The following is a 25,841-nucleotide window of genomic DNA, read 5'->3' on the forward strand; positions in this document are numbered from 1 at the left end:
TAGAAGCCCAAGAAAATGGTCCCGTAGAATAGAGATTGCTCATTAATTGTGTGTGAAATGGTACTTTGCAAAATGGAATAGAAATCAAATTTTAGTAATAGTTAGAGTATATCTTTCCTGCTTCATTTTAAACATACCACTTGTATCAGGTATAATAATCTTTTATCTGAGGTGGGTGAGTTACAAAGTTTAGAAACCAAAGTGTAATTATTAAGAAGTTTAAATTTGATACTGACCAATGGATGATAGTCTTTACAAGTCTTGCTTAGTCGTATGTGCGTGAGTTTTCAAATTCTGAGCAATGAAATCCGTATTTCTTCCAGAACTATAGTCTTCAACTCTCAACAGTACAGCGTTGCTCTTCCAGTTGCTTCAACTCGAAGAAATAGTTTTTCCAATTTCGATAGTTTCTCGACAGTTAAAAGAACAGTGTTGTAATTGATGTAAAAAGTTTATCAATTTTATCAGAATGAGAATACGGTTCGTCTGTGAACTTTTCATCCTCTTGTTAGGTAGAATACGTAGAATCGAAGAAGAAATGTGTCTTGTACTTTAGGATCAAAATGAAGTTTCCATGAATATCATGGTACGATGGAAGTTATTATGCTACAAAAAGAACGATACTGTTTAAATATGTGGCATAATTTAGGGGAACGATTCTTAACCATTTTGAGTTTGTGACACAATTTAGACCACTGTTTTTCAAACAGCTATTAATCCCATGATTATGTTAACAGGGCAAATTTCCAAACGAAAATAGAAAATGTATTTGTGTAGTTTAGCCTAATTTAGAACACCAGATAAAAAGTATTGTCAGTCGAAAATTTGAAATTTTATTCTTTTATTTCTGTTACAAATTAAAGAAGCTTTACTGAACTTTTTTATTACAACGAGATTTTTTAATACTCTTCAATCAGAAAAATTTATCATCAAATAGTGTTAAACAAATATTAAGATCAATCATAAAATTTTTTTTTCCAAAATTGTATAAAATTGCATAAGAACCAAATGCAGCCTTTTAAAGGTAGTTTTTAAATATATTTGAATAATAATGAAGTTTTAAAAACACTGGTTCAGAAGAAAGAAAACCTTCTCAACCGGATGATTAAGAATCGATTAACTAGAAACAAAATGAAGTTCATTGACCCCGGAAACAACTCTGCACAATTCGATTGGTCAACGTATGATACCTTTTAAACTTTGTGTCTTTCTGTCGAGTAGAACTATAAACAGGAATTTCAAGATCAATAAGAATTTTTCCCCTTACCTTTTCAACGTAATCTCCGCCATTCTAGACGCGTACGCAAATCCGCGAAATCCACGGCAATTATTAATTTTCTCACCCTCTATAAAACATTTTTAATCCGCTTACATAAACATTTGCACTAATAGTCGTATATTATGCGCGAATACGTATATTTAATGGGAGATATTGCGACATTAACAAAGTACTTCACCAAAATATCATTAACAGTATGACGAAATGTTAGTTAACGTCTCACTAATTTCAACTTATTCGCCAGAAGTCGCCCTCCTATCGTGATATTAATAAACAAATAATTTCGACCAAACTTCGAACGTCAGCACGATGCATTCCGTGCTGGTCGGAAAAAATTCAATTTCTCGTTTCTCGAAAAAGCGCCACGAGAATCGCGTTAAACTCCATTTTCGTTTCACCGTTTCTCTACGTCTCCTTGGTGGTGTCTCGAAATATTGTTCTTTTTGTTACTTTTTTCTTTTATTCCCCTCTCCTCGACAACACAATTTCGGCAATGCTGAGTCGTCCGGACGAAGATACGCATTCAAATACTCGTGTGGAATTCTCGGATAACCCCACCAATACACGTTTACAATTATGTTTGATATTGCAGCATCGGGGCAGCGAGATTTGGATGGTGAGCTGTATTCATTCTTAAAGCGGAGATGCTCTTGTTGTACCATTCGTCCTCCGCTGACATTCCTAAAACGAGACAATACACGTATTAACAGAGATCTTGTTTTATATCTAACGTGTTTGCTTAATTAACTGGCAAAGGATTTAGTTACTCGAATATTTTTGTTTCGAATCGATCGGGTGGTTAGTCCCGAAGATATAAGGCTTCGAAGCGTTTGTTTACGTCGCGAGGTCAATGACCTTTTGACTGACACAGTAAACAGTAAACACTACGTCACTCGGTCACAGAAATTACGATATCTCCGAAACGGTAAGTCGGATCGACAAAAACCAAAAACCATTTTAAAGAGGAAGCTTTGTCGCTGCTAACGATAGCTCGATTATGCAAAAAACACTAGTAGTTTCAGAATTGCACGCGTCTAAAGTTTCAGTAATTTTAATACGCGTTAATAGACTTTCGTAAGACGGTGGGTGAAATTTTAAAAATTACCCCTTCATTTAAATTATGATATCTCCAAAAATCGTTTCAAAGAGGAAGCTTTGAAGGAAAATTAATATAAAATTCTGCTCGTAAAAATTCTAAATAGAAATAGAAACATTACAGTTTTTACGATTGTTCTATATTTTAAATTATATTTATATATTCAGATAATAAATTTCTCGGATAATTGGAGAATTGAAAAAAATAACAGGCGTTTCTAATACCAAATACTAAAACATTCATATCGAATAGTTCCTTGTAAAAATTAAATTTACCTTTAATAAATCGTAATCAAACTTGGTTAAAGGTATCACATTATAATTTTCGAGGGGAACGTTCGATATAAATATGAAAATGTCCATCCATCCTTCCGTATCGGGAACAGTTAGACGAAGGAAACTAAATTTCTTTTTTCTTCGAGAGCAATCAGGTGATTCGATTTAAAGACTTTCCCAGAGCCTTCTTCGTAGCGACTAATCGACCGATTTGCTATGGCATTAAGACGTTAAATCGTTACGAGAATCTGGGATATTGGTAAAAGACCTACGACCAACGTGGATGTCTATATGAAGAGTAGCAGACAGCCAATTCGCGAATAGTCTTGATTCGATTTAAAAGCGATATTCCATCTTGCACCGGAAATGGTGTAAGACGGCGCTGGAGCGGAAATAGAGAGAACGTCTTGGACTGAACGCACGTTTGCACGGACGTCCGATTCCCGTCATTTCCGGCGTGGCTTTTTTTTTTACAAAATTATTCGATAATCTCGTGTCAACACCCAACGGAGACAGAAAATATAAAATTACTTGTATTTCACGTTTTCAATTCCCCACATCGAGCACTTGGTTTTTAATCGTAAATAATAAACAGTAAATTATTCGTTCAGTGTATAAATAGTGGCATGTGTTGGAAATAACATTTTTCTTTCGCAAGTCATGTATCTTGAATTAAACTACCCTTAAATTTAACACCCCTCGACAAATTAAATATTTTAAGAAATCAACAAGAATATCTACTGTACTTTTTTCTTTTTTTATTAATTGGTCCAAGAGACTGATCTTTCCAAGCCCAATTATTTTTATAAAACATCGACAAAGGGTATAACCGGATAAGATGGTCAAAAGTGCCCTTGAGCCAAACTGATCAGTGAACATATCAGTTAATAGACCATTCAAAGAAACCCATTTGTGTCAAATATCAACCCCGTACCCTTACTGAGAGGGTAGTTACAGGGCGTAACGCAATTTTCAGTTTAAGCTGTATATCTTTTGTTGTATTGTATCAAAGATTTTGAAAAAAATTGGGGGTATTTTGCTCTACGGCGTACGTGTTTGTGAATTTTTTCAGAATTTTTCACCGCAAAATGGATTTTTAAAAAATTCGAAAAGTATAAAAATATTTTTTTTTAATAGAAATTATTAAATGACCACGTTTATATTTTTACAGTGTTAGTGTCTTGTTATGATTATTAATCTATAATTTTTTCAGATTTTTAGAAATGGGGGAGCGATGTTGGAAAAATAAAAAACCGACATTTGCTTTTATTTTTACCTTAATTTTTGTTGTGACCATGTTCGTATTGTTACAATTTTAATAGCTTGTTACTGTTATAAATATATAATTTTTTGAGATTTTTTGTGGAGGTGTATCACATACAAAATAATTATAAATCGATATTTCCTAAGTTTTCGTTCGAGTAATATATTCGGGTAATTGATATTTTTACTTCATCGAATGATCATTATATGCATGCTCAAAATAGTTTTACATGTATGAATTAAGAGAATAACTTACCTCTAATGATATATTTGCAATCTTCGTCGCTGTCATCATTTATTACGGGTATTTACGTGTTCTGTATTAAAGATTTTGCTGAGTATTTCTGCAGGCTTCATAATTTTTGCAATATAGCGGGCATGCGACAAATAATAAATTATCGCTGCAACATGGGAACAACATCCGATGGTTCGAGTGCCATTTGCACATTCGCAGAAGTGACGATTAATTCCGGAACAACCTATTGTGTTTGGTGTATAGTCTATATAACACTTATACATTTTCTTCTTGATATGTCGCGATTGCACTTTAAATTGAGTGATATTACTGTTTGTTTTTAAATAACTGAAGTTAATTTCATTGTCACTATTTATTAGTTCTGCGAGATAAGACACTGCTTGTTGAAGTTGGTAAGATCCGGTAAAAAATAGTCGCAAATCACGTTCTGTCATTTCGGGGAAGTCAAGCAAATGCCCAGATGTAATGTTTTGAAACGGAGTTTTCCGTCTATCCCAGCGATATGTCTCTGCCTATATTCCCAAGGTATTTTCTTTTTCTTTTTGTTCCGAAATTCTTGCAATTATTTCTTCCAAAAATTCCGAATCACTATGCATTCGCTTTCCAAACATATTTTGTAAAAAACAGGCTATTCGGAAGTATGGCCGTACTGTCGAAAGTAGCTTATTGTCTAATTGGTGGTGGAGAAGTCGGTATTTTTGTCCTATAATGCCATGGATAGCTTCGATGTCCCAACGAACTTTTGTCACCAATCTAGAATTATTAGCTTCTACGGTGGTTAACTGATGACGTTTGCCTTTCAGAGCTGGCATTAGTATTTTGTATCCTTCGTTTTCTAAATAGTTCTGAACGTCTCGGAATCCTCGGTCAACGATGCATATATCTCCTTTCTTAAGTAATGTCCGCAGACCATTCGGATCATTTCGTGTAGCGTAAAATGGTCCCAGCATTTCAACAATATATCCAGCTGTTGTACATATCGTAAATGGTTTGCATAATGGTACTTTCTTCTGTCCTGAATATGATTTCCGTTGATATTCATTATTTGAACTTTTCCCATGTCGGATGTAGGTACCATCAAAAATTAATGCCAACTGATTGGTTATGTGTAATTTTTTAGCAATATCTGATGTTTCCTTCTCGATTAAATGTTGTCGAGAAAAGGCAGTAAATCCAAAATAAGTTGGTAATATATCTTATACAAAGGAGTTTATCACTGACGCACAAAAATCGGAAACTAATTGCTCACGTTCCAGTCCAAGAATTGCAGCTATTGTTTTATTAGAATTTCTCATTAGAATTTCTGAGAATATGACTCATAAAAGATTAAGTATTCATTAATGTCATTCATTGATGTCTTTTTCGACATTCCTAAGGTTTTAAGTTTTATATTATTTGATACACGTAAAACTATTTTGAGCATGCATATAATGATCATTCGATGAAGTAAAAATATCAATTACCCGAATATATTACTCGAACGAAAACTTAGGAAATATCGATTTATAATTATTTTGTATGTGATACACCTCCACAAAAAATCTCAAAAAATTATATATTTATAACAGTAACAAGCTATTAAAATTGTAACAATACGAACATGGTCACAACAAAAATTAAGGTAAAAATAAAAGCAAATGTCGGTTTTTTATTTTTCCAACATCGCTCCCCCATTTCTAAAAATCTGAAAAAATTATAGATTAATAATCATAACAAGACACTAACACTGTAAAAATATAAACGTGGTCATTTAATAATTTCTATTAAAAAAAAATATTTTTATACTTTTCGAATTTTTTAAAAATCCATTTTGCGGTGAAAAATTCTGAAAAAATTCACAAACACGTACGCCGTAGAGCAAAATACCCCCAATTTTTTTCAAAATCTTTGATACAATACAACAAAAGATATACAGCTTAAACTGAAAATTGCGTTACGCCCTGTAACTACCCTCTCAGTAAGGGTACGGGGTTGATATTTGACACAAATGGGTTTCTTTGAATGGTCTATTAACTGATATGTTCACTGATCAGTTTGGCTCAAGGGCACTTTTGACCATCTTATCCGGCTATACCCTTTAAATGTTCATTTTTATATTACGTTTCCGTGTAATAATTCTGTGGATGTTATAATTTTTATTTATCTAAAGTGTATTAGTAACGAGTTATGTTTCTAAAAGATTCCTAACGTAGAAGAATCGAATTACACCCGGTGAAAATTTGGTAAAATCTCTGCTTGTAAAATTCGCGCGAGCCTCGCAAAATGGCCGAGGGAAATTTTTTTTTTTATATCGATGTGTTCTACTCGACAGGAGAATAATAAGTTCAAAAGGAAGCGCACGTCGCAAACGAACCGTTTTTTTCACAAAACAATGTTAAAGTTTTAGCCAATTAGATTATACAGAATCGCTCCCGGGAGCAAAGCGCTTCCCTCACTTTGTGCCCCGTTACTATAGTCACCGGGCGCTGTCCATTGGTTCCGCTCTTTCTACGCCCAGTATTATATTTGTATATAATATGGCATTAATTAACGTTCTTGTATATTAGGTATGACGCTAAAAATATTACGGTTAATTTCTTTAACGTTACAGAAAATCTCTGTTGTCATAACGTTTGTATCATATCGAAAGGACTATTAATTTGATTTCTCGACCTGTTTCAGTATTGTTATTTTAAATAATATAATCCTTCAATCGTGTAGTTAATTTGTCTTGGAGTTTGAATCCTATATGTGAATTATATTAAATAAATTTTTGTTTAGTTGTTTGTAAATCATTTATATTTACTAGTGACTGTACACAATCTCATAGAAGAGTATACAAAGTTTGTACCCTCTTACTAATTGGATTTAGTTTAATTTTTCTACGTAATTGTCTGAGTTGGTTTGGTTCTATTTACACGACGATAAAATAATTTACAGTTTTTAAAAACAATTCATAAAGGTTAAGTGTTTTAATATAGGAATACAATAATCAGGAATATGTACGATTTAATGGAAATACGACCATTTTTAAAAACAACCCCGTTAATAAATTGGGGTGAAGTTGTGAAACAGCTGATCTTGCCATTACACATTACTTGATATACTAAATAAATAAATAGAAACAGTTTTCATTTGATTCACGAGTTCAATAATTTGACAAAAGTTAGCACTATATTTTTAATTGGCTGTGAAATCAACAACTTTCAAGATTATTGAAAATTCTAACAAATAATTCTAAAACAAAATCTAAAAAGTAAAATTGAAGGTAAAACTTTTCTTTTGGTTGTGTTAATTTTTACAAATATGTATACGCAAAAGATAGTGATTTACTTTAGTTTAATAATAATTATCTGTACTCACCCATTGCATCTTGTCTCATACCAGTAACTGCCGACATATTCGACGCCGAATGCGACATAGAAAATGGTTGTGTCATACTTGGATAAGACGTTGTACCCATCTGCAGAAACAGACACGCGTGTAAGTGAATTATTTATTTCATTAAACCGATATTATAACATAATTTACTGGGACGAACTAAATTATAATAGTAACTAGTCATTGGTAACGAATACGAGACGTGTCGACGAATAAACTTCGTTTTTAAGGTGGTGTTCTTAATCAGAGAAGTCGAACAATCATTTAAAAATTGTATTTTTTATGTTCGAATTTCACAAGACGACCAAGTTATTGAACAGAGCAATTTTTTATTAAAATTACGAAGAAAATTCAAATATGAAGAATCGGTATTTTATAAAAATATTGTCTGGTAGAGGATGCTCGTTTATTTGACAAAATTAAACATTTCTTGAGATTTCATACAATTATCTCCTGATATAAAAATATTCTGCAAAATTCCACTGTTGAAATATATTACAAGTGCAAATATTGTTTATTAAACTCTTGAATTATGTCATACGATTCTCATATTGTGCAGTTTATATTGGAAACTAGTTTATCGAGTAAACAACACAGAAAAAAGGTTTGCACGAGTACTATACTAATTTTCATTCTAATGCAAATATTCCATCATAGAAAATAAAATAAAAATACCAGACTGCCTTTTGAATTATGCCAAACGATTCTTATTTGTGCAGTTTATATTGGAAATTAGTTTATCGAGTAAATAACAGAGAAAAAAAAGGTTTGTAGTAGTATTGGCGAACGGTTTTGCGACGCTGGAATTCGAAACGCGGTTAGGAAGATCGATCGCGAGGATCTTGAAAGCTTTTTCGCTGGCAAATCGGCACATTCGAAGAATTATTGGCTTAATTAAACCAGTAGGCATTCGGTAATCCGCCCGACCCAACTAATCAGTTTAAATGCAATTTAGGTACATCGACCGATAGCGATGCGCCGGACGCTCAGGTGCACTTCAATTTAATACCTCGGTTAAAACCATTAACGAGAAACGCATCGAATTCATCTGTTGGGGTACGGATACGTCGGCTGCTGGATTTAATGTATCGATTGTCGTGCAAGCAATAGAAATCAGAACGTGTAAACATAACGCGACGCGTCTACTAGCGTTCGTTTTCCCCCTTTTTCTCGATTTACAATCGAAAGTCGATTTGTCAAACGTATCGTTACTATTATTGATAGACTGTGAATCTAACGTTGGAACAAAATTTTAAGGACCATTTTGTGTGTTTTTACATTCTGATGAGAAACGACAAAATGGTGGATGTGTCAAATAAAAGTTTACTTTGGAAGTCTGAAGAAAATATATTTTCTTAAAATTGTACTCTGTTTTATTACTTTTTTTCTGTGAGGAGTATTTATCTATTTCATTGGAAACTAAAATGATAATATACTATAATAAAAAAATAAAATTTGTATTTATTGTGAAAAGTGGACTTACTTGAGGGTAACGATTTATTCCGTTTATGCTATTATGAGGATGAGGATACGGTTGATAACCTCTGCTAGCACCGGGGTAGATGTTCCTCATCATGGCACCTTGACAAGCAGGAATCGGAGTCAAAGCTTTTTGAAGCTGTTTCTCTTGCTTCCGATATTTCGCTCTTCTATTTTGAAACCAGACCTATTAACAGAGAAACAACAGGATTTGAGTAACGTTTTATACGTAAGAACAGTGCAGAAACGATCTTCGTATACTTTTATTTAAATATAACATAACTAACAAACATTTAGTTCAGCCATGTTTAAAATACATTCAGAAGCCACTGTTTCTTTTTTTATTCCCTTATTTTTGGAACTTAACTAATCTTATAATCGATGATTTTGCATAAGAATTGTTTTTAAATATTCTTTAACATTTTTACAGGCTCAAGAATGACCAAAAAGCCTGTTAACTGAATTTTAATCGCTTCAAACAATTTATTAAATGTTAAATAAATCTTGGATGGGGATTTTCGAATTTTCAAAATCTCAAATATTTTTCTCAATATTTATTAACCCTGCTCCCCCTTCCCTTTGAGTTTTCCTGGATCCTCCATTATTTATACCCATCTGTAACATTGAAATTATAACCAAGGGTCGTAACAGTTATGGGACCTTTTCAACATGTTCCACTGAAACAGTTAAAATGGAACTTTCGTAATAAAAATTCCCACTTTGCAAGTTCCGACGAGACCAGATAAATAAAAGTTTTAATTTGAATAAAATTTTTAAGAAGTAAAAATAAACGTCCTCAACAAGGACAGACATTTTCTTCATCGATAGCGAAAAAGTTCCCAATCACATTTCCATCCGTAATTCGAGCACTTCGAGAGTTTTTAAGGGTCTAATTAATGACTCCTCTATTAGTTAAACAACTGTATACGATAAAGGAAATGATTTTTTTAACTGCCAACTGCACTCTTGTATTTTCGTTTAAAATACAAAATCATAAAAATCGTAATTATATTGGTGTTTTGGATACTTTCGTGGCCACTGTGTATACTGTATTATAGTTGAGTCATATTGCCACAAGTTTCGAAATCGTACCTTTTTGATAGAATCAAAACAAGAATAGGTAACTGGATGTCATGAAAATAATTGATTACTTGGGCAATAAATAATTTTCCTTGAATGATTATATTTTTCTCCAATACAGCAAGAGATCGTTCTCCCAAACCTGTATTTCATTATTTAAACGTATTTTCATATTTATCTTCACAGATTACCGTTTATGTGATTTAGCAAGTAAGCATATGAGCTGTATTTTATGTTTACAATTCATTCTTATTCAAAAGGACCATGCTCCTTAGTGATTGAAATATCATGGTTAAAAGTTTCTGTAATTAAACAGCTCAACACGTTATTTATTACCAAAGTGGATTTCCGTGCTCACAATCATCCCTTGTTTTCTAATGTTCATTACTTATCCCTCTTTTCAGACCTAAAATGCTTTCCTATAGCTCAGAAATATCTCAACACGTAATCCATTATCAAAATGGATTTTTGTGCTCACCAAAGGCACACAATTTGCTGTTACCTTTCCCAAAATCTACTCTACACGAAAAAGGTTCTTCATCATCGTCTGTCCCTGCGTTCTTTTTCAGGACAGAAGCCTCCCCAGACGGAGTAGTTTACATATCGCCATTTTATATCGGGCAATTTCCATTGTTTCGCGGAATTAGTAAACCCCCATATTGGGGGTTGCCTGAACTGCCAGCAGCGATTCTCCGGCATCTACTTACTTTGAATCCCTGAACGTCCTGCATCCCTACTTCTGCTTCCTCATTCGTTTCGCCCCTCTTTCGCGGAGTTCTTATCGTTCTCAAGCAGCCAAGCCTCTCTTTCCAAGCAACCCCCTCCCTCCCTCCCCCCAGAAAGAGGAAAAGCCTCTCCTCTGGTTGGGGTCGGGTTGTTTCCACCCTCGTGGTGACGTTACCGGTGCCCCTTGATTGGCCAATGCCACGGCTGTGACGTCACTCCCAGGTTTCTCATTGGCCAACACGTTTTATCGACATTTCTACCCTGCACCCTCTCTCCCTCCCTCTGTCTGCGTGCTCTGTCTCTGTCTCTGTCTCTCGCGCATGCGCGCCGTACGCCATTACAAAAGTGGGTGACACAGGAGGGTGGTCTGATCAGGATTTGCCCGTCTCGCTTCCTCCGCTTTATCTGCTCTTTTCCCCCGGTATCGCTGTTCCTCCGTTTCACTCCGACTCGTTCCCCATCCATTCCCCTTGTCTTTATCGCTTTTTAACCGCGTCTCTGTATTTCTATTTTTGCTTCTTTTTCCACGTTGGAGCGCGCCGGTCCCGAAATGTGTCTCGCGAAATACCTGCGGCGGTGCTCTCGCGTTTAAGAGTCGAATGGAGGATGAAACGGACCGCGAGAGCAAAAATTGAAATTGTTCGATGCATTTCGAAGCTCTGATATGTTTGGTGATAAACCAGAAAACGGTACGATCGATTCAACCGTTCGATGGAAGGCGTATATATACGCGTTCACAGTTTTCCCCTTTGCGCTACAATAATTCATTTTAATAGAAGCAATTGCAATTTCGTGACGCCATTTTAAGGAATTAAAATTGTCACAGAGAATTTTATCAATGATTGTGACTTAAAATTTCTTCTTTTGTTTTGGTAAGTGTTGTGTTACTATACATAGACCTTAAGTCGAGTTGTAGTGAATATTATAGGGTTGAAATGATATAGTTGTCAGATGTTGTATAAGAACTGATTAAAAAATTGGATATCGACAACTCGTTTGGTATTTTCATGTTCTTAAAATGTAATTTAACCCCCCAAAAGGTCAACTTGAGTATTGGCCTTCAGAATCACCACTTTCATTAATATTTATCAATGATGTGAACTGATTTGATCAGTTAAAACTTCGTAAGTCGAAAGAATTCCTTAAGCATCCCTTTTCCCATTGCAAATTTTATTCGAAGTCGCATCGAAAGGTATCGCAAATAGTTCGTGCTTCGTTCGGGGCATTTTTGTTATTACTGTCGTGTAAATAAGTTAGCCTACGAAATAACCTCGATCTAAAAGTCAAAGTTCAAAGTATTCGAGTATAAGTTGTCGCAAATCGCGTTAACCGTCAAATATATGCGTTTTGCTCCGCGTGCGCTCGTCAATGCGTGTTTTCGTGAACAAAGGAAGCCTCGAATCGATAAATAAAACAGTTCCGACTCTACACTATCGATATCATGGAAGAAGAGTCCTTTGCTGACAAATTCACCAAATTTTCTTTGATGATTCAGAATTGACTTCGTAAGCAGGCACGATAAAAACAATTTTATTAAAGTAAACTCAACTTGATAAAAGTTACTCAAATAACAAAATAATAATTTCACCTTCCATGTAAAATAATTCCATTGAAAATTCCTCTAATACTACAAAATTGATTAGACAAACTTACAGCAAAATGATATAAAAATAAACTTTTAGAATTTATTAATTTTCTATAAAAAGAAAATAGTCCATCGACTATCCAATAAAAAGAAACGAAATTGGTATTTACATAAGCTTCTAAGAAAACAGCTTCGTTTGGACCATCGATTATTCAGTATACCGATAGATTTATGGCTTCAAATTGGATCATTCAATATTCCAAACCATGCGTCGCGTCTCTTAATCGATTGGTTTTATCTTTCAACTGTTTATTCCCAATTTATTCATGAAATCTTACTTTCAGGCCACCTCAATCGTTTGGTACAGTAAAAGACACTATAATTAGGTTGATTTAATGAGAATTCTTCAGTGTTATTACTAAACATGCTTAATTATTACAGTTTAAATTGTAAATGAATATAATCCTAGCTCAAACGCTTCAACAACAACACTTTGCACAAAAACTCGTGAGATTAAAATACAATTGTTTTCTGCGTTTCCCTGATACTCGTACTCCAAAATGGCCGACCATAGAGGGTCAATGATAAATACTTTTACACGTTTCCTATATTTGAAACACTTGGACGTAGAGATTGAAAACAGAAACATTCCTCTTAAACTCGTAATTATTACAACTAGCTGATGTAGTTATTTAAAGATTCGTTCGTAAGCGAGAAACTCTTGGTATCCTCTGGATACAAAGATTTCCGATCCGCGCGTACTTCGTTTGTACGCGTAGATGCATTTACTTGGATAGAACAGACCTTTCCCGGAGATCTGGTAAAAGTGGACGACTCCTTTTATTTGCGACTACTCCGAAGAGCTTTTTGAGAACATACTTGCGCGCGTCCCTTAAGGCGCGCACCCTGCAAGAACTAGAAAGCTAAGAGTTCGTAATTCAATAACCGTGCTCTCCAACCTTGCCTCTCTCTCTCTCTCTCTCTCTCTCTCTCTCTCTCTGTGGAACTACGATTCTCCCATAGAGGAAGATAGCACGAGGAGATGGGATAGCGAAAGTGCATCTCCCTCTCGAGGGGGGAACAGCTCAAAATGTCTGCTACTTTGAGGACCACGGCCCAGAAAACTATCCTTCTGTATGCCTGAGAGAATACCGTGCACTCTGATAGCTAAACCCGTGTACGGGCAGAAAATGGATCTGGGAATAATGGTTACTTTCTAACAGATAGCGTGGCCGCCATTTCCTCTCTTTGTGCCATTTCCGACCAAGACCAAGTGGAGTAATGTCGTGCAGTAATTTCATAAACGGCTAAGAAAATACACGGTGCCCACGGAACCGTGGCAAGAGGAACATGTGTCCCCTTGGACGCCATCTTGAAAGTAAAATTAGCTACTTCAACGATTTATCTGTTATTTAAGAAATAATAGAACGAATAACTGTTTTTAATTCACCCCTGTACGATTTAATTACGATTTTTCAAACGTATGTTTATATACGCGGTGTTCATAAACGAAGAACAGATTTGTTTTACGAGAATACGAAAAACACGAAGGATACGGTAAAAAAGAAAACACGGATTGACAAATTTTTTTCCCACGAATTCTCTTATTTCCTCCCTAAATAGGAAGTCGATTTTCTCGTAAAACGCCCAGTAGATAGGCTTCGATCGGAAGTCGAATCGAAGTAAAAAGGTCGAATGAAAACTCAGCTAACTCAATATCGGGTCTCGGGTTCACCTTTCTTTTTCCCTGGCGTAATGGGATTTCTTGTGCGGTGATTCGAGAATTATTCTCTTACCACAATGCTACCCCTTTTTTTTATCATTATCATTAATGCGAACGTTGTCGTTACGTCTCGAATCAGTTCTCAACAGATTTCCCCATTCCGTTAAAAATTTCACCCGTCTCCACCGTGTTTCGTAATCATCCCTAATGTATAACAAATTTTTTAATTAAATTTGATCATTTCTGGTCAATTTTTCTTGAAAGACAAGTGTTAATAAATTTTTTACATTCTATTTACAGTACTGAATTTGCTGTGCACAGTGTCTATTGATCGAGATGACTGTTTGAATAATTTTTAATTGCGTGTCTGACCATTATTCGCTCTTACTACTTGCGTCTGACTTTGCGTACGTTAACTGTCGTACTACTTGTTTTCTGTCGACCTTAGTGTCTTTTATTTGGTTTTTTAGCTTAATTAAATTGTATCCTAGTCTTTACCGTATTTTGCAATCGTTGCTAATATATAACAAATTTTTTAATTAAGTTTGATCATTTCTGGTCAATTTTTCTTGACAGACAAGTATTAATAAATTTTTTACATTTTATTTACAGTACTGAATTTGTTGTGCACAGTGTCTATTGATCGAGATGACTGTTTGAATAATTTTTAATTGCGTGTCTGACCATTATTCGCTCTTACTACTTGCGTCTGACTTTGCGTACGTTAACTGTCGTACTACTTGTTTTCTGTCGACCTTAGTGTCTTTTATTTGGTTTTTTAGCTTAATTAAAGAGAACACAACATTTTTTTTTTCTTTAACTGTCAAATTACTTTATACAAGTAAATAATATTTTTAAAATATGAATTTCATTTAGAAAAGAACGTTCGTAATTTAATATTATATCGAATAGTCGAACATTATTAAGTATTGGATTACTGAATTAGGTTACAAGTTAGGTTAAAAAATTCGCTAAACACGTCTAAAGCTCTGAAGAATTTTTAAAAATTGAGTCAACAAAGAATACTAGAATATCATCGACGAGAAAAGGGGTATTATATATACATAAAAAACAATTCTACAGATGAAATTAAACAGTTCATATAAAACTCTCTAAACATATCTATTATCCAATGATAAATATCTTAAACTCTATTGTATATACAAATTTTGAGGCTAAACTAAAAAAATTTGCACAATAGTTCTTAGTACCCTGAATAATTACCTAAATATCCAATGTAGAAAAAAAAAATTGTTTCTTCTTGTTCCAAATATAATTGTTTGTTGGTCTCGTCTTTTTACAGAATTTAATAGCTAGAATTTCTGAGGTTTCAGGATGAATACGTGAACAAACTTTGCGTTTTTCGTTTCCCTTCGGCGTACAGGCACGCGAGAGAAGCCCTAGTCAAAATTTCGCCGACGCTACTCGCCAAGGGTGTAAGGTTGAAGGGTATTCATCGCAAGAGGGGGAGTCCGAATGATAAGAAAAAGACAGACATAAAACCCAAGGAAAGAGGCCTGTTCCCCTCAATACTTTCTCTTCTCTCCTCCCTATCTTCTTGCCCCTCGTCTCGTAGCCGTGGAAGAACCTCGGCAAGACCGAGACGGTTCAGATCTATCTAGGGTGGAGAAAATTCAATTTAAAATGGCGGCTCAGATATAATGGCAGCCTCCGGTACAGCGCCACCCAACCATCTTCCCCCCCCCCCCCCCAACTCATCTCAACTTTGCCACCGATGTTCCCTACCTATTTCTCTTTCATCCGAAAGCACCCTGTTCGCGTGTCGTCATTTTCCAAGACACAGAATGCCATAACTAGCGCGGGAGCTTTTAAAGAATTCCTTCAACCGAAATATTAACATAACCAAAATTCATTGTTTCCCAATGTCTTTCTTTATTTTCGAACCTTTAATTCCCGATGCTACTTTATTAGAAACAATGACTAGCAGAGATAATAGACGAGGGAAGCTTTTGGGGCGATAGTTGTAGAGAATTATCGACTTGCTGTTCTTGGGGAATTTATATTTATTTAGTAACCTCGTACAAAGATCAGGTTTACTATTTATAGCTAAATTATGAGTTTCAATGTTAATTTTATTTTGTTTTGTGTGTGTTTATATAGTATATATTGTTTATCTATGACCACTGCTCTCTGCCTCAACTGTAAAAATATAATTATATTTTCGATCGTACATTAATGGGTGTATATAAGTGTCAATATCAACTCTATTTTGTCCTATGCATATTTCTATATTATATACTAAATATTGTTCATCTATAAGAACAAAGAACGTTAAGAACAAAAAATATACAGGGTGTTCGGCCACTCCTGGGAAAAATTATAATGGGAGGTTCTAGAGGCCAAAATAAGACGGAAATCAACGATACTAATTTGTTGATTGAGGCTTCATTGAAAAGTTATAGAAACATTTCCGACCACACAGTATATTTTGGGTAAAGAATTTTTTTCTCGAAAGTACGTAGGATTTCGGGGGTATGTGTATTCACCAAAAGTTAGTATAATTGACCCCCAGAACCGAAAATAATTTTTTTAGAAAGATTCGAAATTGTTTTTTTCGCCGAAAAATTTAGGCATGTCGATTTTTCCTAAAAATTCGTTTTTGATTTTTAGTAACTTTGTTTGACGCCCTATAGAAAAGTTGTTTAATACTTTTTTGTAGGTACCCATGAGCTCTATTTCAGAAAAAAGTTTCATTGAAATATATTCACTATTATAGGAGTTATGGCTGTTTGAAAATTGGACCATTTTTATGGGGTTTTTCTCATTTTGCGAGGTCAAGGATCAACTTTTTCAATATTTTTGCAATTTCTACAGATTCTTCATTAAAATACGCGTCGTTTGCATTTTGAAACATTAAAATCGTCTAATCCGTTCAGGAGTTATGACGTTTTAAACATATGCATGAAATTTCAGTGAAACATATCAATGTATGGTCAGATATTATATTTTCGGTAATGAATTTTTTTCTCGAAAGCGCGTAGGATTTCGGGGATATGTCTATTCACCAAAAATGATTGTGGTTGCTTCCTGCAACCAAGAATAATTTTTTACAATGATTTGAAATTTTTTAATTTCACTAATATATTTTAGCACCTACTCGAATTTTTTCCTCGAAACAGCGTAAGAATTCGAGGGTATGTCTAATGACCAAAAATGATTGTGATCGACCCTTGCAACCAAAAATAATTTTTAATCAATCAATTAATATTCTTGATTTTCGTTTTATTTTGGCCTCTTGTATCTCCCATTAAAATTGTTTCCAAGGGTGGCTACTATTCGAAACTATATAATTTTTGTATTTTGAATAAACAGAATCCGAAGAATTAAGGACCCCAGGACTATGTAGAATTAAATTTGAAGTATCAACAATATTATTCGACTAAAAAGATCTGGAATTTCTTTTAGGATCGTCGAACCCCTTAAACGCGATGGCAAAACTGCAACTCGATGAAAGAATTCGATCAGGAATCAATTTAAGCAAATCGACTGCTCCCTCTGCCCCGAAACCATCGGTCACCGGGATTGCCCTTTTGCAACTCGCAGATGAAACGAATGCGTTCGAATGTCTCCGGCTTGTTGGCGAAGTCGCTTCCTGCCCCGGACACTTTGTGCATGAATTACAGCCAGCGAGCAAAAGCAAACCGCGTTTTACTTGGCATCGCAGTTTAACAGGGTTAAGTCGCCGCGGTTCCCGGGCTTTTAACTCAAACAACGCCATGATGCATTATATATCAAAAGAGCGAAACGCACTGGCAACTGTTTTAATATGTACCGCTCAGAATCCGGAGGTCTCTGCCAGCCATGGCCGTTGCAGAGGGACATAACGCGAATGGCGTACCGTGCCACCATGCTTTCCCCGTCCATTCTTCTTTAATGCCGTCGAAAACCGCACGGCTACCCTCGAATTTGTTGCGTTCCGTCTACTTGTTGAAGTCTCGTGTTTTCCACGAATTAATCCCGAACGCCTCCACCGCCCAACTCGATCCTAACTTATTTATATTTTATCGATGCATAGACGACCGTAGACGCAGGCATTCGTTTATTAGTTCAGCCAGTTTATAAAATAGAAAACGTCGATTCCTGTGTGCAGGGTTTTTTGAAATTTGAAGTTTGAAATTTGAAATTTAGTTACAGTAGAATCAGATTTGAAAGGCAATTTCCAACGAAATCAAAAATAAGTTAAATGAAAATGTATGAAATGTAATATATTATTGGTAGTTATTGTTTTTGTGAGAGTGGTCCCCCAAAATCACATAATTTTAGACAGTTGAAATTGGAGAGATTTCTTAAGGACCCCTTAAAAATTGATTTTTTAATGCATTTTTATTGTACTTCGAAACGTTGGTAATATGATTCTAAGATATTGTATTAAAACTTTTCAAGTTTGTTGGAAGTGAAACCAAATAAAGAGAAAAGGAATATGGGGTGTAGTTATTATTTTAAATAAATTTTAAAATTCTTTAATCGTGGAGTATTAAATATTCCATGGATGTCACGTCGTCTTAGTTTGTAGAATATATTTTAGTAAACGTCTGACATGATTTTAACCCTTCAGTGATCAGAAACAAAGGGGTTAAAGTAATTATTATTCTCTACTAGTAATGGAATTAGAGAAATTAAATATTCGCAAAATTGTAGTTTCGAGTCGATTTCTAAATATTGCAGAGATAAAAGATTGTCTGTTTTATGTTTACAATACAATTTCTAGCTCCACAGGACATTTGGCCAATGCAAATGCCAACGAAAAATTTGTTTAAGCACGGAATAAATATCTCTAAACGATATACTGAGCCATCCAGTACTATTTTTTAGCATTTAAATAAATTTATAAAAATCGAATGAGATGATATATTCGGGGTTAGAAGTGCAACGCCATTACTTAAAATAAATATTCTTTGTAACGTAAAAAGTAATCGAGTAACAAGCGACTAAAATCGTCACTAATTTTAGTGCATCGCGTCTCGTTTTCTGTTCGAAAAGGAATTTCGTTTTATCGTGAATTTTTTTGTGAATTTAAATTTGTACATTTGCAACTTTGATACGGGTATCAAAAACTCTCTGCGAAACTCTACTATTCTCTCTGATCGATTCTGCAAACCCTCGAAAGACACGGGTTGCCCTGAATCGACATTTGCGCCTGTAATTTCATTTCATCACCCTACATGCGTCTTTGATTTGATTACAGCGTGAGTCAGGGTCAAAAAGATAGACACACGGGAAATACACTTGCAAATCTTTGCAATACTCGAGCAACCGGAGCAACAAACCAACATCAACCATAACAGAATTTTCAAACATTGTGTCGAATACCAAATAATGAAATTAATAGAAATATAAGGAATACGTTTCGCAAGGAAACTTCGTATATTCGATTAACGGCCATTTTGTAGCTATATTTATGAAATGCTTCTATCTTTTATACATATTTAAATTTCCAACGACTATTCACTATTATTAAATGTTTTCTGTTTGTTTTAAATTATTATTATTTTGATTCTGTATAATAATATTATTAGAAACATTCATTATTTTTATTTCACCTTTACAAGGGACAAAAGTGAAAAAGAATGTCAAACGTATATTCTAACTTTTCAAAGTCTACTTTTGTGGTCGACCTTTTGTACCGAAGAGGACAAAATCAATTGGAAAGAATAATTAGCTATAATATAAACGTATCGTTATAGTAAATGTCGATAAGAAATATCAAGAAAGCCAAGAGATGATACTAAATGCTTCCATGCTGGCAATTGTTCGAAAAATGTGGCGCAACTTCGGAACAAACACCACGACAGCACGTTTTATCCAGCAAAATACAGTCGAGAAGCACTCGATCGTCTATACATCGTCGTTCAGTTTCTTTTTCTTTTTTTTTTCTGAATTATGAAGTGCAACACACCCACCTGAATTCTAGCTTCGTTCAATTTGGTGGACCTCGCCAATTCCTCCCTACAGTATATGTCCGGATAATGAGATTTTGCGAATGCCGATTCCAATTCTGCCAGCTGCTCCTGCGAAACAATTAGAAGGCCATAGTAAAGCCGATCTGAACTACCCGGCAGGAAATTTGAGCGCTATACGAAAGCTCCCGGATCGAGGTAATTGAAACGTCGTTATCGAAAAAAAAAAGAAAAAAAAAAAAACAGGGAACCAACGCGTGCCAAAAACCGCGATACGAAACTTGAGAATTCTTTGACAATTCACGTTCTACGAATATACAAAATCGTGTGTTAGGAATTGTAAAAATTTTGTGTCTGGAATGGTGATTTAATTCTTTTACTGGTAATTGCAACTTCGACGATTGCACGTGAAGATTGCACCTCGTTGTTGCGAAGTTGGAAGAAGAACAAAGAGGAATGATCACAGAGGGATACGTTGTTGGAGTGGAGCCTCATCGGGATTGGTTACTTCGATCATTACACGAATCTCGATCCTGTTTCCTCGCGATTATAGTCGGTTCTCGAATTACGTGAAAGGCACATTAACACTCGAAATGTATTTAGTTATTGTTATAGACATGTATTATAAAGTAGTGAAAAAAAGATTATCGTTGAAGAATTAGTAATATACTATTTGGTTAAGATGAAATAATAGCCTTTTTTACAAACTAATGAAAATATCGACCTTTTTTCTACTTTTTTTTCTTTAATTAAATGGTTCAAGGGAGGGGGCTAGTCTTTTTACGTACAATTTCTTTTAGAGTGATTATTGGAAGAAAAAAGGGAAATTTTGTTTAAATGGAAGGTGGTATCATTTTGTTGTTATTTCGATAAAGCTTATCAAATTAAATAACATATTTTTTTTTGTACGTAGTTACAGAGCCAAGGTGACAAATTTAGTCTGTTTAAATGCATATCTAGAAGTGCATATTTATATACATAAAATCGATTTTAAATTATCAATTTAAAAGAAGGTTCGAATGTTATGCAGTTTGACAAAACCTGTCTAAATAACAAAAGAATGACACGACCTTTTGTTAAAGCTGTTTACGTGGAATTTTTGAATATAAATTCCAAAACTCGTTTTTTATTAAATGTAGGAATATTTATATAATAAATATTAGGAATTAGATATAGAGATGAACGTAAAATAAAGAACGATATGAACAATTGTTTTAATTCGTTTCTTGGGGAGGTAACATTTAATTTTTCCTTGATCGTTCGATTACTGGGACATTTACTCTTGGTAAAATGATACATTTCAGAACGAACCTGCGTGAAGGTGGTCCTGTGTCGCCGTCGGGCAGGTGTCGGGCAACTGGCGGTGGTAGGAGTATGACCAATGTGAGGACTCGAAGCACAAGGATCGGGCTTCAACTTTTTAAAAGCCCCTTCCGCACCTGAAATCAAACAGTTGCTTAAAATAATTTTTGCGACGTTTAGCTGCTGTTATATTTATCTTTTTATTTATTTACCGACAAATCTGTTTGATACATTGCAGTAAACAATTCAGAAACTAGAACACATTTTTGAAAATTAACCAATTTGGTTTTTCTTAAAAGTTGGACGATTTTTAGTGTATACTATTTTTAAGAATTTTATTTTAATAATAGATAACCAATAAAACCAACGTATACCAACTGATTTGTGATATTCATTGAGCTCAATAATTAAATTTTCAATTGTGAAGTAATTCACTCCCCGATGGAAATTTTTATTTTTATCTGACGAGTAACCAATAAACAGTTTATATTTTACTCGTTATTTGAAATTATTAAGTTTAGTTTTCAATCATTATTTTTATAATTAAGAGAAACTCGTTCAGTAATAATTATACAGGATGCATAAAACGGGTGGTGATTCTGCACACAAAAACAAACAGAAAAGAAAGAATTACATTTTTAAATTTGAGTCCCCGTTTTTAAGAAAATCGACCACGAAAGTTAGAAGTTCCAAGTAGAAAGAATGAATAATAATCAGACGCTCCAGTTGAGAGAAGCTCCTCCAGTGATAATTATACAAGCTGTACAATAACAGGTGATGATTTTACACACAAAAGTAAGCAGAAAAGAAAGAATTACATTTTTGAATTTGAGTCCCCGTTTTTAAGAAAATCGACCACGAAAGTTAGAAGTTCCAAGTAGAAAGAATGAATAATAATCAGACGCTCCAGTTGAGAGAAGCTCCTCCAGTGATAATTATACAGGCTATACAATAACAGGTGATGATTTTACACACAAAAGTAAGCAGAAAAGAAAGAATAACATTTTTGAATTTAAGTCCCCGTTTTTAAGGATATCGACTCCGAAAGTTAGAAGTTTCAAGTAGAAAGAGTGAATAATAGTCAGACGCGCCAACGTTCAATGATAATTATACAGGCTATACAAGACTGGGTGATGACTTTACACACAAAAGTAAGCAGAAAAGAAAGAATAACATTTTTAAATTTAAGTCCCCATTTGTAAGAAAATCGACTCCGAAAGTTAGAAGTTTCAAGTAGAAAGAGTGAATAATGGTCAGACGCAACAACGTACAATGATAATTATACAGGCTGTACAAGAACGGGTAATGATTTTACACACAAAAGTAAGCAGAAAAGAAAGAATTACATTTTTAAATTTAAGTCCCCGTTTTTAAGAAAATCGACTCCGAAAGTTAGAAGTTTCAAGTAGAAAGAGCAGATAATGGTCGAACGCGTCAGCCCAAGCGTACAGAATTTCACTTGTTCCCCGGCATATATTCAAATTCAATTATCTCGAAAACGAAGTCTCGATCGAACAAACTTTATTATTTACTTCCTATTTGTTTTTTCATGTAGAATCACCCCCCATTCCGATCGCACCACTGCATGCTGCCCCTATAATCCTCATTTTACCACCACCCAACAAGGCTACAATTTAGTTAGAAATTATTCATTTTCCCACATAAAACATACAAGAAACATCCTCAACGTTCAAAATTAACAGAAATTGTCAATTTCATTGTATACAGAATATTTTCTTTGATTCCTAGTTTCACAGTCCACAATATTTATCAACGACGTCGACGTAGAACGAAAAAAGCAGAAACAAAATTTTATTCGGATAATAAATAATCAACGAAGGTTTTAATTTATACCTGTTAAATTATTTTTATTTTTATTCGATGAATTGCGTTGGTTTATTCTTTATTCGTCGTTAGAAGTCTGTTTGGTAAGAATTTCGACCTCGTCTGGTTTCGGTGGATGGAAACGCGATCCCCGGAATGCTTTTCGTCGTCTGGACCGTGGAAAGCTCGACAGGAGATAGTTAACGCGACGCACTATCTCGATAAGTCTGCGTTCGTCTTGGTTGTTTCACGGTATCGGCTTTATGAACGAACGTGCGAACGTACGGTCGGGGTAACCGTGGCGAGTGAAGTCCCTCGCACTATGCTAACTTGGTTAGGGCGTTAATGACCTAATCATGTTACATGCTGATTCAATGTTCAAGGATGAATGCTGACCACTTTACATACCTTGTCCCGTCTCCCGGTGAACAGTGAAACTCGGTCAAGTTCAGCGGGAAGACGGGGAACCTCTTACGATCCGTTTCTTGATAAAACCGACGATCGTCCTGCTAATACATTTCAATCACCGAGACAGTTTCGATCGGAGAAACGTGCAGACGTCTCTGCTCGAATCCTCCTCGATGGAATAAAAATTTATCAACCGCCATCGGTGGTCTGGGTCGAGAAATTTTATTCTCGAATGACGAATAATAGTTTCAGACTCGTAAACGAATTTTCGTTTATAGTTTGTCGAAATGTGGTATTTCTGTTTATATTTCCGGTAAAATTGATTCTTTTGTAAATTTACATATAAATAAATCTATTTTTGTGCACAATTGTGCTTTTAATCGCGTTGTTTCGAGAAACTGGGCACTCAGAGTCCCCAATTAAATCGTAAAGGTACCGCGGTTGAGGTTTCTCGAAAACGTGGGTGGAATTACTACAATTTAATTATTATTGGAGCAACGAAAAAAATATTTATGTCTTGAAATTTTTAAATGCCTACTAAATTTATTTATTCTTTATTTAACGTGTTTTATTAAACACTGTGAAGCATTTTACGTCGAGAGCTGTTGTACGTTTGCTGCGAGGAATAGAAATAAAGCGCGCAAAGGGGCGAGCTACAGCTGAAACATTGTTTCTAGAAAAGTATAACAGAATAAACAGTGGAATTAAGAATGCAAAGAGTATAAAATGGAGAACCTTGGGGCAGTGATTAACGAGGCAGTGCAAACGTGGCTAATAGGTCAGGGGTGGATCCAGAATCCTTTCTTAGGGGATAGAAGTAATATATAAAAGTATATTTTTAAATACCCCTTTCCACGATTTGAAGTTTCTTTATAATTTATATAAAAAATAATTCTTACAAGTCCATGCTTGAAAATATTCACAGAATCTAATGTAAAATCAATAATATTTATTTTGAAGATTTCATAACTCTTGGGGGGGGGGGAGGATCTGCTACTGTAATTGTTCTAACCTAATTGAAAAGCTCCTATGTTACTATTTAGTATCAAAGAGACTGATGGGAGAAATATATTTAATAGAACAGAATTATTTTTAGAAATATTTGTGATCTATTTTTACTAAATATATTCTTCATTTAATTGCTCCCGTAGAAAATTTTAATCGTAATCCGGTTTTCCATTTTACCGAACTAGGAATCGTTTCAGAAAGTTGGAGTAATTGGGAAAAGGTGGAATAATTGTGCTGCTTGCAAGTAACATCTGTCCCGGAATAATGTGTTCCAAATAATTACCAACGATTTCGACTATGCGAAACCGTGACAAACCACATGATCCATAGGATCTCCAATAATGCAGATTCCCATAATTCTTGCAGCTGTCCCCGTTAACATCTGCCATTAAATTCCAGTTAGCATCGGATCCCAACCCTACGCTTTTCACTCCATAGACTGATTTTATTTTTAATTAGGTATCGAACTACTATATATAGGCAATTATAGCAACCTAAGGCATCTCCTCGTAGCTACGATTTTCTATGTACGGTCTTATCTGCTAGATAAATTGATATTTTCTATTTAATATATATTTTTTAACGAGAGAAATCACCATGTTGTAGTATACTAATATTTATCATATTTGCTATATATACTTGATGTGTTCGTGCAGTGAACACTATGAAATGTAATAAAAATATGTATTTATTGTATAACAATAGGAAAATGCCATTTAGTATTCTGAATTTCATCGTCTGCTCATTTTTAAAACAATACATTTTTCAAACATTAACGAAATTTAATTTTTAGTTCGTCCAGTATAATCGATGACTAGTTTTTGTATTAGCTTTTAAAGAAAATTTATTTTCTTTCAAAAAGAAAAATTTAATCATTCGTGACCAGAATAATTGAGAATTAATATTTGTGGAGAAACTTCTTTGCAATATGATACCTGACTTCCATTAAAGAATTGTTTGGATCAATTTAAAAAATATTATATCAATACCACACAAAAGATTATTATATCCATTTTGTAGTAATTCGGTAATACCAAACAATCATCTAAAACCATGACTATAAAATATGGCTCATGCTGGAGTATATCAATCGTTCGTTTATCTCAGCAATTACTGCAATTACACCAAAACAAAACCCCTCTGTGGGCGAATATTTGCCATCGTATATAAATAAATTAGAGTGAAAGCAATATTTATCAGTGAAACGGGCCAGATTTAATATAAAGGCTTGCACGTTATTTTGTTAACATTTATCGTAC

At 34.5% G+C, this 25,841-nt stretch overlaps 1 protein-coding gene across 1 annotated transcript in view; it reads right to left on the minus strand.

Annotated features, from left to right (window-relative positions):
• Positions 1–1,643: 1,643 nt before the first annotated feature.
• The window catches only part of LOC122403336 (homeobox protein unc-42-like), a 29,888-nt gene continuing 5,690 nt past the window's right edge, over positions 1,644–25,841 (minus strand). Inside the window, exons 2-6 of the mRNA XM_043406817.1 lie at positions 21,352–21,479; positions 20,044–20,151; positions 9,013–9,195; positions 7,512–7,611; positions 1,644–1,960 (exon numbers count right to left, since the gene is read on the minus strand). Coding sequence (XP_043262752.1) covers positions 1,854–1,960; positions 7,512–7,611; positions 9,013–9,195; positions 20,044–20,151; positions 21,352–21,479 — 626 coding nt within the window. The 3' untranslated portion in view covers positions 1,644–1,853. The remainder of the gene's footprint in view (positions 1,961–7,511; positions 7,612–9,012; positions 9,196–20,043; positions 20,152–21,351; positions 21,480–25,841) is intronic.

The sequence above is a fragment of the Colletes gigas genome, unplaced genomic scaffold (genome assembly GCF_013123115.1).
Source record: "Colletes gigas isolate AHSC1104 unplaced genomic scaffold, ASM1312311v1 Colletes_gigas_Sc00049, whole genome shotgun sequence".
NCBI lineage: Eukaryota > Metazoa > Arthropoda > Insecta > Hymenoptera > Colletidae > Colletes > Colletes gigas.